Source organism: Talpa europaea (genome assembly GCF_964194135.1).
Source record: "Talpa europaea genome assembly, chromosome: 13".
NCBI classification, from domain to species: Eukaryota; Metazoa; Chordata; class Mammalia; order Eulipotyphla; family Talpidae; genus Talpa; species Talpa europaea.
The window spans coordinates 5,848,843-5,864,451 of record NC_140080.1 but is presented as its reverse complement, the minus strand read 5'-3'; the positions used below and the strand labels follow the sequence as shown (position 1 = coordinate 5,864,451).

Here is a 15,609-nt window from a genome sequence, read left to right as displayed (position 1 = left end):
TCCAAAATAAGTCTAAAATAGAATCAACTTGGAGATGGTGAAAAGCATATAAAAATGGAAAGGAGGAGGCATGGGGGAGATGTGGGGAGGAAGGGAGAGAGGAAGGAGAAGAGAAAAATAAACTGGTGAAATTTCTACTTTTTGTTCAAAGCCATGGCCCCTCCCATCTAGAGAGTTTGGCACACCAATGGCTTGGCATGGACAACTATCAAAGTAAGGGCAGAAACAGAGAAATTGATTGTTGGTTGGCTGGTTTTCTCATTGCCTTCAGACAACTGTATAGGTGCGGCACTCAAAGTCTTAGCTAACAACCACTCAAGCTTATTAGCAAAGCACTTCTGTGATGAATACAAGTGTCATAGCCACAGCATTTTGACTGAGTCCTACTTTAAGAAGAAAACATGCCCTTCATATTAAAAAAATATATGTCTTTGGAAGGAGCATCAGTGTCTCAAGTTAACTGCTGGAAGACTAGGATTAGTCTTGTATGTCAATGGAGAGGCTGGAAGCACAAGTCACCTCTGAAAGCATCCTCTGGCCCTGTAAATTCCCATCTCATTGATGGTAGGGAGGAAATGGAGCCTATCAGAGTGAGAACTGATTTTGCAATCAATGGATCTAGGCTGCTATTTCTAACTCCATCATTGTCAACATCTGTAGATTTATCCATAAACTTTAATCTATATTTGAAAATAAAGGACTGACTGCATATTGATTGGGTTATAACAGAGCATAGACTGTATACATGCAGGAATCCAACACATACTGGAGACACATACAATGGGCCTGTAATAAAAAGACTTAGGGAACACTATAAAGTATGAAAAACTGGAGGAAGTGAGCTAACTTAGGTGAAAACAAAGGCAATATTAAAAATCAGAAAATAAAAAATATCCTCACCTAATTTGGGAAGAGCATATTCCATACCAAAGTAATCTTCGAAATAATCAAACACACTTTTGGTTATGTCTGCAGCATATACAGCTGTGTGATTTTGTTGCTTCTGGACATAGATAGTGAGCTATTAAACAAAACACAAAAAAATGAGTGACCATTATCCTTTATTTGATAAAACAAATAATACCTGACTCACAGATTTTTAATAACTAGAATTAATACAACACCCAATGGTTGGCATAGTGCCCAATATATTTTTAAAATATTAAGACTTTTTTGTATTTAAAACATATATTGTCTTCTTAATAGCAATCTTACCTGTCATCATCTATTTTAGTATAATTTGTCTTTGAATAAATGAATCATGTGATTTTTCTCATCTAAAGAATCATTGGGTTCATATTTTTCACTTGTGCTGTTCTACCCATTGTTACACAAATTATCCTTTTAATTTTTCTGACTATTCTATTCTCAGAGTATAAAATATAACCATTTAAAATTTTCCTGTACATCAATAACCTACATCAATTCTCTAAGTTTCTAGGATGTTTTTTATGCCCCTATGACATAATTCATAAATCAAACCAGGTGTAAACATTTCTCCCTTAATTCTAAGCATGTATGATCCAGGAGAGCCAGTACAATATTGATGGAGAAGAACAAAGTTGGAGGACTGATACCCCCTGACTTTTAGACAGACTGGAATCCAAGACCGAGTTGTGCCAGTAAAAGAATACAGAATAGATCAATTCAACACAATAGAGAGCTCAGAGACAGACTCACGCAATGAGAGTCAACTGATCTTTCACAAAGGAGCAGAGACAACAATGAAGCAAAGATAGCCTTTTTTTTTAAAGAAATGGTGCTTAAAAAAAGGAATGTGGATGCAAATCGTACATCATTCTCAAAAAATTAGCTGAAAATGAATCAAGACCTAAATATAAAATATGAACCTCTTAAAAGATAAGATAGGAGAAAACTTTGTTGTACTGGATGATTTCTTTGTTGCAACACCGAAGACACAATCCACCAAAGAAACGATTGATCATCTGGACTTGATTAAAAACTTCAGCTCTATGCTATGAAAGATAATCTCAAGAGAATGAGAAGACAAGTCACAGACTGGGAGAAAACAGTCTTTTAAAACTGTTCCAGGACTGTTATCCAAAGTATATAAAAAAAAACTCTTAAAACTTAGCAATAAGGAAACAACTTAATTAAACAATGGGTCAAGGACTTTACCAGATACCTCACCGAAGAAGTCAAACAAGAGGCAGGTAAGCCCATGAAAAGATGTTCAACACTGTATGTCATCAAGGACATGCAAATTAAAACATTAGTGAGCTATTACTACATCCATGACACCAGCCAAAATCTGGAGCACTGACCACACCAAATGCTGACCAGATGTGACAAGGCAACAGGAACTCTCATACACTCTTGGTGGAGACATAAAAAACAGTTGTGTGGTTTCTTACAAAGCTAAACATACTTTTGCTGTATGATCCAGCAAACATGCTTCTTGGTATCAACCTATCCAAAGGAATCAAAAACTCAAGTCCACTCAAAAACCTGCACACAGATGTTTACAGCAGCTTTACACATAATCAATAAAACTTGGAAGCAACCAAGATGTCCTTCAGCATGTAGATGAATAAAAGAAACTGTGGTATATCCAGACAATGGAATATTACTTAGCACTTAAAAGAGATGAGCTGCCAAGTCATGAAAAGACATGGAAGAAACTTAAATACATATGGCTTAGTGAAAAAAGCCAATGTGAAAATGCTACATACTGTCTGATCCAACTATGTGACTGGCAAAGGAAAAAAAAAAAAAGGAGAGAATGAAGACATGGATGGTTGAGATGAGAGAGAGGTGAAGAGGTGGAGTACAGAGGATTTCTGTATTACATAATAATGATGTATAATTATTGGGATACCTTCGTCCAAATCCACAGACTATGCAGCACCAAGAGCTAACCACAATGTAAATAATGAGCTTTGGGCATTAATTTGCATTAATGACTTTTCCTACAACCCAACAGGTTTACTCTTGGTAAAAAATGTACTGTGTGGGGGTGATATTGATAATGGGGGAATAATGCATATGTGGGTGAGGGGTACATCAAAGTTCTGTATCTTCCTCTCAGTTTGATTGTAAACCTAAAACTTCTCTCTTTAAAAGTCTCTGAAAAAGGCTTATGAGGAACTGAAATGCCATATGCATGCTGAACCTCAGACCTATAAAAGGTGTGTTTTTTTCCCGATTAGTTCATCTAATCAGAACAGTGATTTGTTATTTAAATAAAACTGGAGGGCCTCCCCTGGTGGCACAGCCGTTGAGCGCGGGGCTGCTGCCCGCAGCCTCTGCAGCGCCAGTTCGATCCCCGGCGGCTGGTGAGGGTCCCACATGGCGCGCAGAACTCTCCTGCCTCGCCCACTGCTCCCCTTAGCAGTGTATTTCGTCAGTTTGGCTGTTCTGTTCCCGGGTCTGGCTCTGGTGAATTCTCTCACCCTCTCGAGCTTCTGAATGTACCCAATGATTGTATAAATAAATAAATAAATCTTTTAAAATAAATAAATAAAACTGGAAAAAAATCACTCATGTATGGTAACCTAATCTATGACAAAGAACAAACCCTGGAAAGAATAAACAGTAGAATAAGAAAAGTCTCTTCAATAAATGGTGATGGAAAAACTGGATTGCCACATGCAGAAGAATGAAACCAGACTACTCTCTCACACTACACACAAAAATCAACTCAAAATGGATAAAAGACTCTAGTGTAAGACATGAAATATATCAAAGACATAAATATATATAGAAGACAACATAGGAAAACACTCCATGACATATACCTCAGAAACACCTTTGGGGACTCATTTCCAGAAGGAAAGAAAATGAAGGGGAAGATAAACAGCTGGAACTACATCAAATTAAAAAGCTTCTGTACAGCAAAAAAAAAAAAAAAGAAAGAAAGAAAGAAAAAAAGAAAATAATAATCAAAAGAGACACCGTACTGTGGGTCTGCTACTCCTAAGCAGCCTGTTTGACCACCATTTTGTCACTTATAGTTTTAAATCCTAAGCAAGGTCAAAATGGCCCAGTCAGTTAGGTATAGGAGCCCAATTCTTCAAGGTGCCCTTCAAATCAAACAAAAGCACAAGCTGGATCACACTGGGAAGGCTATGCATCACAAAGTATGAAAGGGAACGCCCAGGGGGCTGAGGACAGATGTATGATAAGTGACCCAAGAAGCTGATCAGTGGAACACCTTGTTGATATATTAAAACCATGGCTGGGGATTAGGGTGTGATCTCAATGACAATACGGAGTCATCAAGTAGATAAGAAGTGCCTGGAGGGCAAACTTACAATCCCTAATCTTCTACACCCTTCCCCTTAATCTCCTTTTGCTGCTCCCCCTTACAACCGATGTGTCAATAAAAAGGCCAGGATCTTGCTCTTCAGCAGCATCCCGCATTATGTAGCCTGCTCCACGACTCCCATTTCTTTGTCAGTGTGGTGTTGCCCAAAACAACACTGTACTGAATGGGAGCAAATATTTGCACACCATACAACTTTTAAGGGACTGGTATCAAAGATCTACAAAAAGCTTACATGACTCATCCAAACCAAAGAAGCCAATCAAAAAATAGGCAGAAGAGCAAAAAAGACACTTCTCCAAAGAAGAAATGCAATGACCAACAAGTATATGAAAAAATGTTCAACATCACTGGTTATTGAGGAAATGCAAATCAAAACCATAGTGAGATACCATCTTGCAGTGGTGAGAATGATCCATACTAAAAAAAAACTGGCAACAACAAGTATTGGCGAGGATGTGGAGAAAAAGGACCCTTTGACACTGCTGGTGGGAGTGCAACCTGGCCCAGCCACTATGGACAGATGTATGGAGTTTCCTCAAAATACTAAAAACAGAGATACTGTATGACCCAGCTATTCTACTCTTAAGAAACTACCCAAAGGACAGAAAACACTAATTTGAAAGGAAACCTGCACGTCTATGTTTATGGTAGCACTAGTTACAGTAGCCAAGATATGGAAACAACATAAATGCCCCCAAGAAGAATGTCAAGAAGAAGTGGTCTATAGACACAATGGAATACTATTCAGCAATCAGAAAAGATAACTTTACATCATTCACAGCCACACAGATGGAGTTGGAAGGAATTATGCTCAGTAGAATAAGTCAGAAGGAAAAAGAAAAATATTGGATGGTTTCACTTATAGGTGAAATGCAGGGAAACTAAACAAAGGGTTAGGAAAAAGACAAAATGTGCAGGCAAACCATAGATCTGAGGCAGACAGCAGGGGAGGGGAAGGAGGGGCTGAGAACAGGGGAGGGAAGAGAATGAGGGACTACGGATGGATCACAGGTGCTGTGGTGGTAGAAGTGTAACAGGGTGGTCTCCAGGAAAGGGGGAGGTTCCCTGCCCCACCCAAGGGAGGGTGGAGCTGAGCAGGAAGAGGAGAAGCTGCAGAAGAGACTGAGGAAGGAAGCAGGATGGAGCTAGGAGACCTGGAGGAGGTGTGTGGAGCCTAGAGACACGTAAAGAAACTGCGCTTGTCTTTTGGTCGTGGACTGGGTGACACAGATGTGGGGGAGACCCGTGGGGAGGTGACCATGGCAGCTTTTATCTTGATGTTGATTTTGCTCTTTTCCTTCCGGGCTTGTCTGGTTGTTTCTGACCCTTTTCTGTGGGTCCCCACTGGAAGGTGCTTTAGACTTGGGGCAGGCTTTGGGGCCTTGCTCTGGGCCATTCCCATATGGATGGACTTTTACCCACGAGGGGACGGGTAACTCTGGGTGCTTCATTTAGAAACTAGACTCTTTGCCTTACCTGTATTGTTTCCTAGTTTTATTAAAGTTCCTTCCCATTAAAGTCTCATGTGTTTTGTGTTGATGCGGCGGATGGCAGAACCCATTTAGAATAGGCAGGTTTGCGGGGTTTGGGCTGCCCCTCTCCCTGTCCTATAACAGATTAACTACGGGGACTACACCTGAGGGGAGATATAAAATATTTAACAAAAATGAACAACAATGTAAGAAAAAAAAATAAACTAACTTAAAAAAAAAAGATAGTGGCACCACTGAGGGCAAAAAACTGGAAAAAAAGGAGAAATAACATCTACTTTCTCCCTTTATTTTCCTTAGAAGTGAAGAAAAATGGAATGATTCAATAATCTGAAGGATACATTCAGAAAGCGCCTGCCCGAATCACCAGTGCTGGTTCACTGTCTCATGTCCCCCACATGATTCACATTCCGACTCTAGTTGCAACAGTACAGACATGTCCATCTTCCTCTCACAGGCAACACCACTCACTCAATTGTCACCCTAACATCCTCTAAGGTTTTTACATTTTTTTTTTTACTCGTCAGCAGTGATGGCACATTCTCACTGCCCTCTGTGCTCTGTGATGACAGGCATTTTCCAAGAAGTGAAGTGAAACTAAGGATCCAGTAGTGGGCACCTAGAAGGGGGAAGAAAATCGCCCCTGTGAAATGAAAACCGTTGCTACAGGACTGCCTTGCGGCAAACTCAGATTCTTGGAATTTTTCACCTCTCTGCACTAATGAGTGTACCAAAAGTCCTGCAGAATTTCTGCCACATCTGTTCTCCACCACCACACACTCCAGAAGGGGCAGCTTCTCTTGATTTCCTCCACTGTTGTGTCCACACTCTGCTCTTTCGTGTCGCACCTGCTGTCCTTACCAAAGACCACTGGGCCTGTCCCCCTACTCCCAGGTAACACACAATCTATATTTTTCTCACTACAAAAGTATTGATGCGGACGCATTGCTGTTTGATTAGAAGTTGCTGCCCCAGATCCCACTGTAGTTACTCCAGAGTACCCAGCATTTATACACATTGCCTTTCAGGAATCTGAAAATGTCTTAGTTTCAACATACAACTAGCCCCAGGGGGTTAAAACAAAGACTGTAGATCTCATTAGAAGTTTGTTTTTTTTTTTTAAGATTTATTTCACTTATTTGTTTGTTTATTTATTTATTTATACAAGCACTGGGTACAGTCAGAAGCGCGGGAGGGTGAGAGAATTCACCAGAGCCAGAGCGGGAGGCAGAGCAGGCAGAAGGACCGAAGGACACTGCTGAGGGGAGCAGCGGGCGGCAGGAGAGGTCTGCGCGCCATGTGGGACCCTCCTCCAGTGGCTGGGGAGCAGCCGGGGATTGAACCGGCGCTGCAGAGGCTGCGGGCAGCTTCACAACCCAGCGCTCAACCGCTGCGCCACCGGGGAGGCCCTCATTAGAAGTTTTTGATTTTGAAGAGTTTTGAAAATAAGCTTCCTCTCTAGATCCAAGAAAAAAATGACATCTCAGGCAAATGACCTAGAATTCAGTACAAAGTTTGTTTTTTATTATAGCACCCTGCATCCTGCTTCTAGAACTGAAACCTGATAAGAATTCAGTACAAAGTTTGTTTTTTATTATAGCACACCACCATCCTGCTTCTAGAACTGAAACCTGATATTTCCCAGAATAAAAAACAGAGATAACAACATTGTCCATCTCAGTCCCACAAATCAATGTACAAGCAGAACTTACATGCAATCTATTTACATGTTCCATCTTAACATTAGTGTCATTAGAGATAATGTTTTGAATTATTAACTGACATGGGTTTCTGTGACTGTGCTTCCTTCTGTGAAGGGGTGTCCGCACAGCCCCCGGAAATGCTGGGAGAAGGCTGGGGACACACAAGCTACGCTTCTGACTTCCAAAGTAGGATTTGCCCACAAAATACACTTGAAACCCAAACCTGCTAATATGTGAGCATCTGGTTTGAAAGGCTTTTAGCAATAAATGCAGAAGGCCAAGGAGAAAAGCAAACCATGGAGGCTGTGCTGTGACAACAGACTGGAAAGGGAGTGGGGTGAGTCCTGGTGATCGTCTCCAAACACTAGCTGGAAGTCACGCGGGCCAAAAAGAGCAGGAAGGCCCTGAAGGATGTATGAGTATCTAAGATGAAGAAGCTGAACTTGGGAAGAGCACGTGAACAGAAAGCAATCAGCTCCCACAGGCCGTTGGCACACAGCTGCCATCACTCAGGGCACAAGATGTGCCTCTTCCTGCAGGACTCCCCTGCCCCTGGGGTGCTCAGCTCAGCTGTGCCGGGGCCAGGTCCTCGAGCAACTCTGACAGATAAAGGGTGCAGTGCATCCAGGTTTATATGGAAACCTGTTGCCGGCCTTTTAATGTATCTCGGCCCAGCATAGCTGATAACATCTTCTCTGTATCTTATAGATGGTAAAATGTACGACCGCTCTATCTATCAACAACCTGTCTTCCCACTGCTGACCATGCAGCAGCACCTCCTGAGGTTTTGCAGAGCCTCATCTGAGCTGCTCCAAATAAACACACCCCTTTAATGGCCCTGAGCCCTTTGGGACCCCTACTATGGAAGGTGACATCTGGGGCACCCAGAGGGATGGTATGACCAGCAAAGACCTCGCAACACACTTGGGGGGCATGGACAGTGGTGATGGTCTGCTTCACGTTTCAATTAGGTACAAAGAGCTTAGATCATCTCACAGCCTTTTCAGCTTAGCAACTGACTGTGCACACAGTAGGCACCCAGTAAAGACTGATCACACAAGCTGATTAAAGGGACCCTCTGTTTCACTCTCAATGCAGAGGATGAGAGAGAGAAAAGAATTCTATAGTGTTCTTAATTCTCTAAGTATGTGTTGTAGGCACCCAACAAAAACTATTTGTTGACTTGTCCATTTAAGTCAAAATTTAAATTGTTTGCTTGGTGCAGTAGAATTTTTTAAAATGACAAAAAATAAACTTCTAAAAAATCAATTTTACCTGACAGAATTTCATATTATTTTGTTGGTGCAATGCTTACACATAAGTAAATTTAAGAAAAGAATAAGAAACATTAGTAATCTTCCATGGCTTCCTTAAGTTAAAATCATTCCCTTGGGGAAGAGTCAAGAGTTTTTAATTTAGAATACCCTTCCAGTAAAGAAATGATTTTGCTAAAAAAACTGAAAATATACTCTAAAAATCAAGCTCATTCTGAAAGTTCAACAAAGCCACAGGGGGAAAAAAAGTCTTCTTAAAATAATACAATAAGCCTTTGGCAAAAATATCTCTCATGGAAGTAGACAATGCATTAGGGCACGAAAGAGTTGCAATAAGCAAAATCTACAAGTAGTCAATTAGGGAGGAATAGGATACTTTTATAATCTTATCTCTCCTTGTATATGTATTAATCAGTGAGATGGATGTAATGTATACCCATAAATTAATTTATAGTCCTCCCTCCAGGAAGTGGAACTTATTTCCCTTCCCCTTGGATGTACTCAGCGATTGCTTCTTTTAGATAGAGAATGGAAGAGAAAATTCATAACACACAGCAGAGAAACCCAGTAGACATCACCTTACAAGTGATCAAAGTTAGTGTAACAGTAATAAGTCATGTTGACAGCAAGGAGTCCAATAAGAGGTGATGAGTTTACTTCACTTTGTGTTATGTCTCCCCCAGGTCATAAGAACATATCACGCAAATCCAAATTGACAGATATTCTAAAAATACCTGATCAGTACTCTGTAAAGTTATTGAGACCATTCAAGTCAAGGAAAGAATGAGAAAATGTCATGGACTACAAGAAATTAAAGAGACTTCATGATGAAATAGAATGTGGTATCACCTATGGGCTCTGAAGCAGAAAAAGCACAATCATGGAATAACTGGCAAAACCCAAATAAAGGCTGTAGTCTAGTCTATAGGTTTGTACAAATACTAATTTCTTAGCTTTGATGAATGTGAGGTAAATGATGATAGAAGTAGTTAACACCAGGGGAAGCTCAGTGAATGTGACATGTGGTTCCTTGTACTTTTGCAACTCTTCTATAAGTCTAAGATTATTTCAAAATAAGAAGTTTAAAAATATGTCTGAGTATTAAAAAAGGAAACATTTTTCTAAGAAGACTACTACTACATAAGGGAATGCATAAATTAAAATCCATGGCATAAAACTGAAAAATGCTCTAAAAATGAAATTAATTTAAAAATCTAGGACATACATATTTCCTGCTCTTGACCAGTTTTTCCAGGCCACACGAGTAGTGGGCTAATGGGGACCAGTAAGGCAATTAGGAGGAACACTTAACAACTGAAATTCTAGGTGCAATTGTTTGAGAATTGTCCTTAAGACTTTTTGGAAGAAGGTGCAATATAACCTCTGAGTTATTAGAATTAATATGGTTATAATATAAAATTAATTAAATGGACAGTACTTTCCACCAGCATTCTCTTATCAAGCAGTTCTCCCTAGCTCCCTCCTTTGATCCTGACAGCCAAGACCTAAGAAAGTCTCCAGCAGGAGAAATTCAAGACCTAATTAGAACTGTTTCTCAGACAGGGGATCACTCTTGCCATTTTGCTTGACCTGAATTTGGTTTCTGGAAGACTAGTGTAAAGCGACACACTCTGGTAGAGTGTCTGAGGACATGGGTCAAATGTATCTTGGATGGCATAGCAAATAACTAATATTACTAATAGTCAAATGATTTTATATATAATAGTAGGGGGAATTTTCCCTTTTTCCTACTTGACTTTTCTCTTCCCAATTTTTGGTACGTAATGTTTATGTACCAAACCTACAAGTCATTTATTTACTTATTTGTTTATTTTTATTGCGGTAAAAATGACTTACAACACTGTGTTTTAGAGGTATAGGACCTCCCCCTCGGGTGCTGTTACCCACACCACACCCACCGCCCAAGAACCCAGATACACCTACAATTTAAAAAACTTTAAGAACATATTCATAATCCCATTTTTTCTGGATTTGGAAGTGGACAACAATAATACCAATGGGAAATTTTGAGCTGAAATATCAGGTTACAAATTTATCAGGGTTTTTGTTTCCATGATGAGACTTCTGAATTGGAAATAGAAGCACATTTTATTGATAACTCAAGAGTTAATTCGGGCCTCCTGGTGGTGCAGCGGTTGAGTGCTCGGTTGCGAAGCTGCCCGCAGCCTCTGCAGGGCCAGTTCGATCCCCGGCTGCTCCCCAGCCACTGGAGGAGGGTCCCACATGGCGCGCAGACCTCTCCTGCCGCCCGCTGCTCCCCTCAGCAGGGTACTTCAGTCCTTCTGCCTGCTCTGCTCCCCGCTCTGGCTCTGGTGAATTCTCTCACCCTCCCGCGCTTCTGACTTTACCCAGTGCTTGTATGTATGTATGTATAAATCAATCAATAAATAAATAAATCTTTAAAAAAAAAAAAGAAGAGAACATTTAAAAAAACAAACAAAAAAAAAAGAGTTAATTCACAGAACTGGAAGATCATATACATCTCTATATTTTGCGCAGTGCAGGGATGTTTCTGTTTTTCTGGCGTTGAATTAATGATTTCATTTATTGTAAAACCCTTAACCAATCAACTAAATCTTGAAAAAGGCCTCAGAAAGAGATTTGTGGCCAACAGAATCGTAAAAATCCCTTCTGCCCACGGCAGGCCTTATTTCTTCCTGAATTACACTAAGTAACTTCTCAGTTTACTATCTTTTTTTTTTTCCTGGACAGACTTAAACAATGCAACTAATATTCAAAACATGAAATAGACAGAGTTAAACATCTTCTGAGCTATCTTTTTTCTTAATCATATTTTAGGATCGGGTCCTCCAACCTAATTTTCTCTAATGAAGCAACAGGATATTTAAGCATAATGAATGATTCAACCACTAATACCTCCCATGCTCTCCTCCAGTTAAAAGAACAGAAGCTTTGATTCTGTGTTTGTTGATATAAAGATACTCTTGCCAGAAGGGTGAACATACCCGACAGAATTTAATCAGGGTATTACAGTTTCTTGGACTGCACAGTATAATCTCATTATGAAAAGCAGGTGATTAATGTACCAGAATAATACTGTCAGGAGCAGAGAGGATAATAATGGTCTTTGATTCACAAAATTTCTACTAAAAATGGTGTATTACCTGCCAATTCCCTAGTTGCATTTCTTTTTTAAAAATTAAATATATTTATTTAAATATATAAATATATCTTTTACATCACTGTTCATTTTTATATAATGTTTGATTTCTCCTCTCAGGTGTGGTTCCCACAAAATTCCCACCACCAAGTCAACCGTGAACGGTCACCATATTCTCTTGTGCTTGTCCCTCCCATTTTGATTCCTCTCCCTTTAACTGAAAAAGTGGTCTTGGACTTTGGGTCAAGATAGTGCAGTGAACTGATGTTGATGCCTCTGCTGTTCCTAACATGCAGAAATGACAGATTTAGGTAAAAATGGAGAACAGGCATTAAACAATACAAGTATCTCCATGGAGTTGGCAAATAAATAAATAAATAAATAAATAAATAAATAAATAAATAAATAAAAGTTGTGGACAGGAACCGACACTGCAGACCTCCTGAGCCCTGGCTTGGGAAGGAATTAGTCAGAAACAGGTTTGTGAGGGTCAGAGCCAGGTCATGTTTTGGGAACCGTGTTTTTAAATTCTGTTTTCTACTATTTCTCTGACTTTATTTTATTTCATGGTGATCACAGCTTCTTAAGTCTCTGAGTATAGTAATTAAAGGTTGTATTGCATGAATGCTTAATTTTTATAGATTTTTTTTTTTTTTTTAAGAATTATCTTGTTTCCCCATTTGTCACTACTTGCCCCTGCTGTGTTTTTCTGCTTATTTGTCTTGGATATTTTCTTGTTACTTTTTTTCCTGATGTACTTGTTTGCCTTAAGTTGTCTGTTGAGTTGTAAGAATGCAGGACTGGGAGGCTAGTGTGGGTTTTCTCTGATGCTACATGTAAGTAGACTGAAGTAGGTTGGTTTATCTGTAATTCTCTCTGGAGTAAGAAATTGCCCTGGGAGCACTTGGGGCTCAGGTGTCAACTGCTAGACTTCAATTTAGAATGAGTGGGTAGGGGTCCAGGCAGGCAGCCCAAATGCCAAGGAGGCAGAACTTACCATGAATTGACAGTGACAATGGATATCTCAAAGTTCCCCTGACAGGTTCTGTTTGGCTTTGGAAGGAAACAGCCCCACAGGGCTTTTTTGTTTTGTTTTGTTTTGTTTTTTTGCAGGAGGGTCATTTCTGGTTGCCTGTCTTCTGTATATTGGGAAGAGGGAGGAGAACCTACTTTGTTCTCTTTACGCTCACTGAATTCTCTTGACCCAGAGTCTCCGTGACGTGTTCAAAGATAGTTTGAGTTTCTACTTCTCTTTTATCAAACAGATGATCAGAAAGATACAAAGCATGACAACCTTATCTTTATTTCCCTCCCAAATGATTGAAACATCACTGATTTAAGATAGAATATTATATACTTAGTTTTCATAGAAAAACCATTTAAGAAATATTTACCATTTAAAGGACATTTTTGGGACCTTTGCCAAACCCTATTTTGCATTATGTCATTCTAAATCCTTTATATAAAATCCATCACTAGAGCTCAGCTAACTGGTACGAGTTCTAATGACTCACCCAGCATTATCGCTACCTTGCAAATAAGTCATATTTGTATCAGATAAAACAGACTTCCAAAAAAAAAAAAGGTAAGAAGAGAAAGAGATGGAAAGTATATGATTAATGTATCAGTCCATCAAGAAGACATAGCACTCATTAATATATAAGCACCGAGTGGAGCATCAAAATATAGAGAGTCACTTAACTGTTTAGGCAGAGTCAAGTATTTTAGTATATTTGTCCTGATATATATAACCAGCCCTCTTTTGATTGGTAGTGAACTTTCCCCTTAAAATAACTCAAGGCTAGGAATTCCTACCTATGTCTACCGTGTTTGTTTATTTTACACCTGTGTCCTTTCCTGTTATATTTTTCTATATTGTTCAGTTTATCAGCAAGTTCACAGATCCTGGTGACTAGTGGGTTTTCTAGTCTATTGAGTGAAAAAACAAAAACTTTAAAAAAGGTCAAAAATGAATCACAAAGTCATAGGTGATCAATCTTTAAAAATATAATAGGACTCACCGGTTTTCCGCTTTTTGATGTTCTCTTCACAGGAACAAACTGGTGTACAGCAAAGCATACCAGGTAAGTGCTCATGGGGACAGACTTTAGGAAAGTTGTTCGAGTCCATTTGCCATTCACTGGCTCTCGTTTCTGTTAAACACAAAAGACAATTTTTTACTTTTCAAAAGCTGGATTGGGTACAAGACAAACAAATGGAGGCTCCAGGAGGAAAGGCAGGCTAGCACTCAGGACTGTGCACACCTAGAGAGCTAAGTAGACATTTGCCCACTTGACTATGTTCAGGGAACAAGAGCTGAAGCAGGCAGAGCAGGACACGGGTGTCTTTTCTATCTCAGGTTGTCCACGTCAAAGACCCAGATATGGTCACTTAAGTCACTGACTTGGTTACCATGGAGCGAGAGAAGGATTGCATTGTTTGATGCAACCCCTGTCTGCTTTTCTTTCCATGTCAGCTTTGCCTTCTGCACTGGCAATGACCATTGAAATTCACCCATGGCTAAAGATGCGCACCTAGTAACTTTTCAGTCGATCCTAGATGGACTGTACCATGCTGGTCCCCAAATCCCTACTGGCTACTGATGTGGTGGCTGCTGTAACATGGTAATGTTTCTACATGAGATTTATGATTAAATATCACCTCCTGAGGCATCACTGTCCCTTGGCTTGTTCTCACCTTGGTCCCCAAGCACACAGCTAGTATTATGTTGGACTTGCTCAGCTCCTGATGCCCATCCTTTAAACCCTTTCATATGCCCTGCAGCCACTCGGTAAGTCACACAGCTTCAGTGGGAAGCGTTAGTAAGGGGTTAAGTGGGAGAGATTGGCCTAGAACAGATGCACTGTTGACAAGGCAAGCATGTGTGTGTGTGAGCTGGAGCCCCAGCAAGGTTAGTTCCTTTACAGAACCAACCCAAGAGTGTCTGTTCAAGTATAATGAGCCAGATCTTCTCCTTCTTCTAAGACTACGATGTGGACCTAGTAGGTGAAGAAGAAGTCTGCAAATGAGAAGATCCTACAGGGTGTCTCAAGTGGTAGGGTTGGTGTGTCTCTTCCCATCCTGACCTGGCTTTCTCCCCTCCACATGAGACAGTCTTGTCCTCACCCTGATCCAATTTTCTGGCTGTTGTGTCATACTTTCATCTCTATCCTTTCCTCTTGCTTTCCCAATCAAAACTCAGTTACTCAGGGGCCTGCCACCAGTGAAAAGGATGAGTTGACAAACTCATCCACACTGAGACAAGGCTGGCTGATGACAGCTCTCTTAAGCTTTTCCTTGTTTCATCTTGCTCTTGCTTTCTTGAGGAATATTTATGATTAAAAGAGATGAATTTCAATGATGATATTTCAGATAGATCAGAAGGATGGACAATATCACGTTGGCTATTAGGTGACAATTATATCTAAGAACTTGGTCCTTGTAATGACCAATACATAACGTATAAGAAACCTCAACTTTGATAATAATGATACTTTAGTTAACTATATTACCCCTCATGAGGGTGAGAGCAATAACAGAAGAAATAGTGTTATGTTCATGGTTGTACAGCCAGACATGATTGTAGCCTCTTTCTTAAAAAATAAAAATATTTAATGAGCACGTCTTGTTCACCTAAAAATCTATGGGCATGGCATTCCCTGGAGTTGTCATCTGCACTCCCACATGTAAGACAGGATTTTTGGTAGTAATA

At 40.0% G+C, this 15,609-nt stretch overlaps 1 protein-coding gene across 1 annotated transcript in view; it reads right to left on the bottom strand.

Moving 5' to 3' along the window:
- Positions 1-15,609, bottom strand: part of ENPEP (glutamyl aminopeptidase) — a gene marked incomplete at its 5' end in the record, with an annotated part of 63,961 nt that overhangs the window by 34,807 nt on the left and 13,545 nt on the right. Inside the window, 2 exons of the mRNA XM_084252351.1 lie at positions 901-1,021; positions 13,919-14,050. Of these exons, the coding sequence (XP_084108477.1) occupies positions 901-1,021; positions 13,919-14,050 (253 nt within the window). The remainder of the gene's footprint in view (positions 1-900; positions 1,022-13,918; positions 14,051-15,609) is intronic.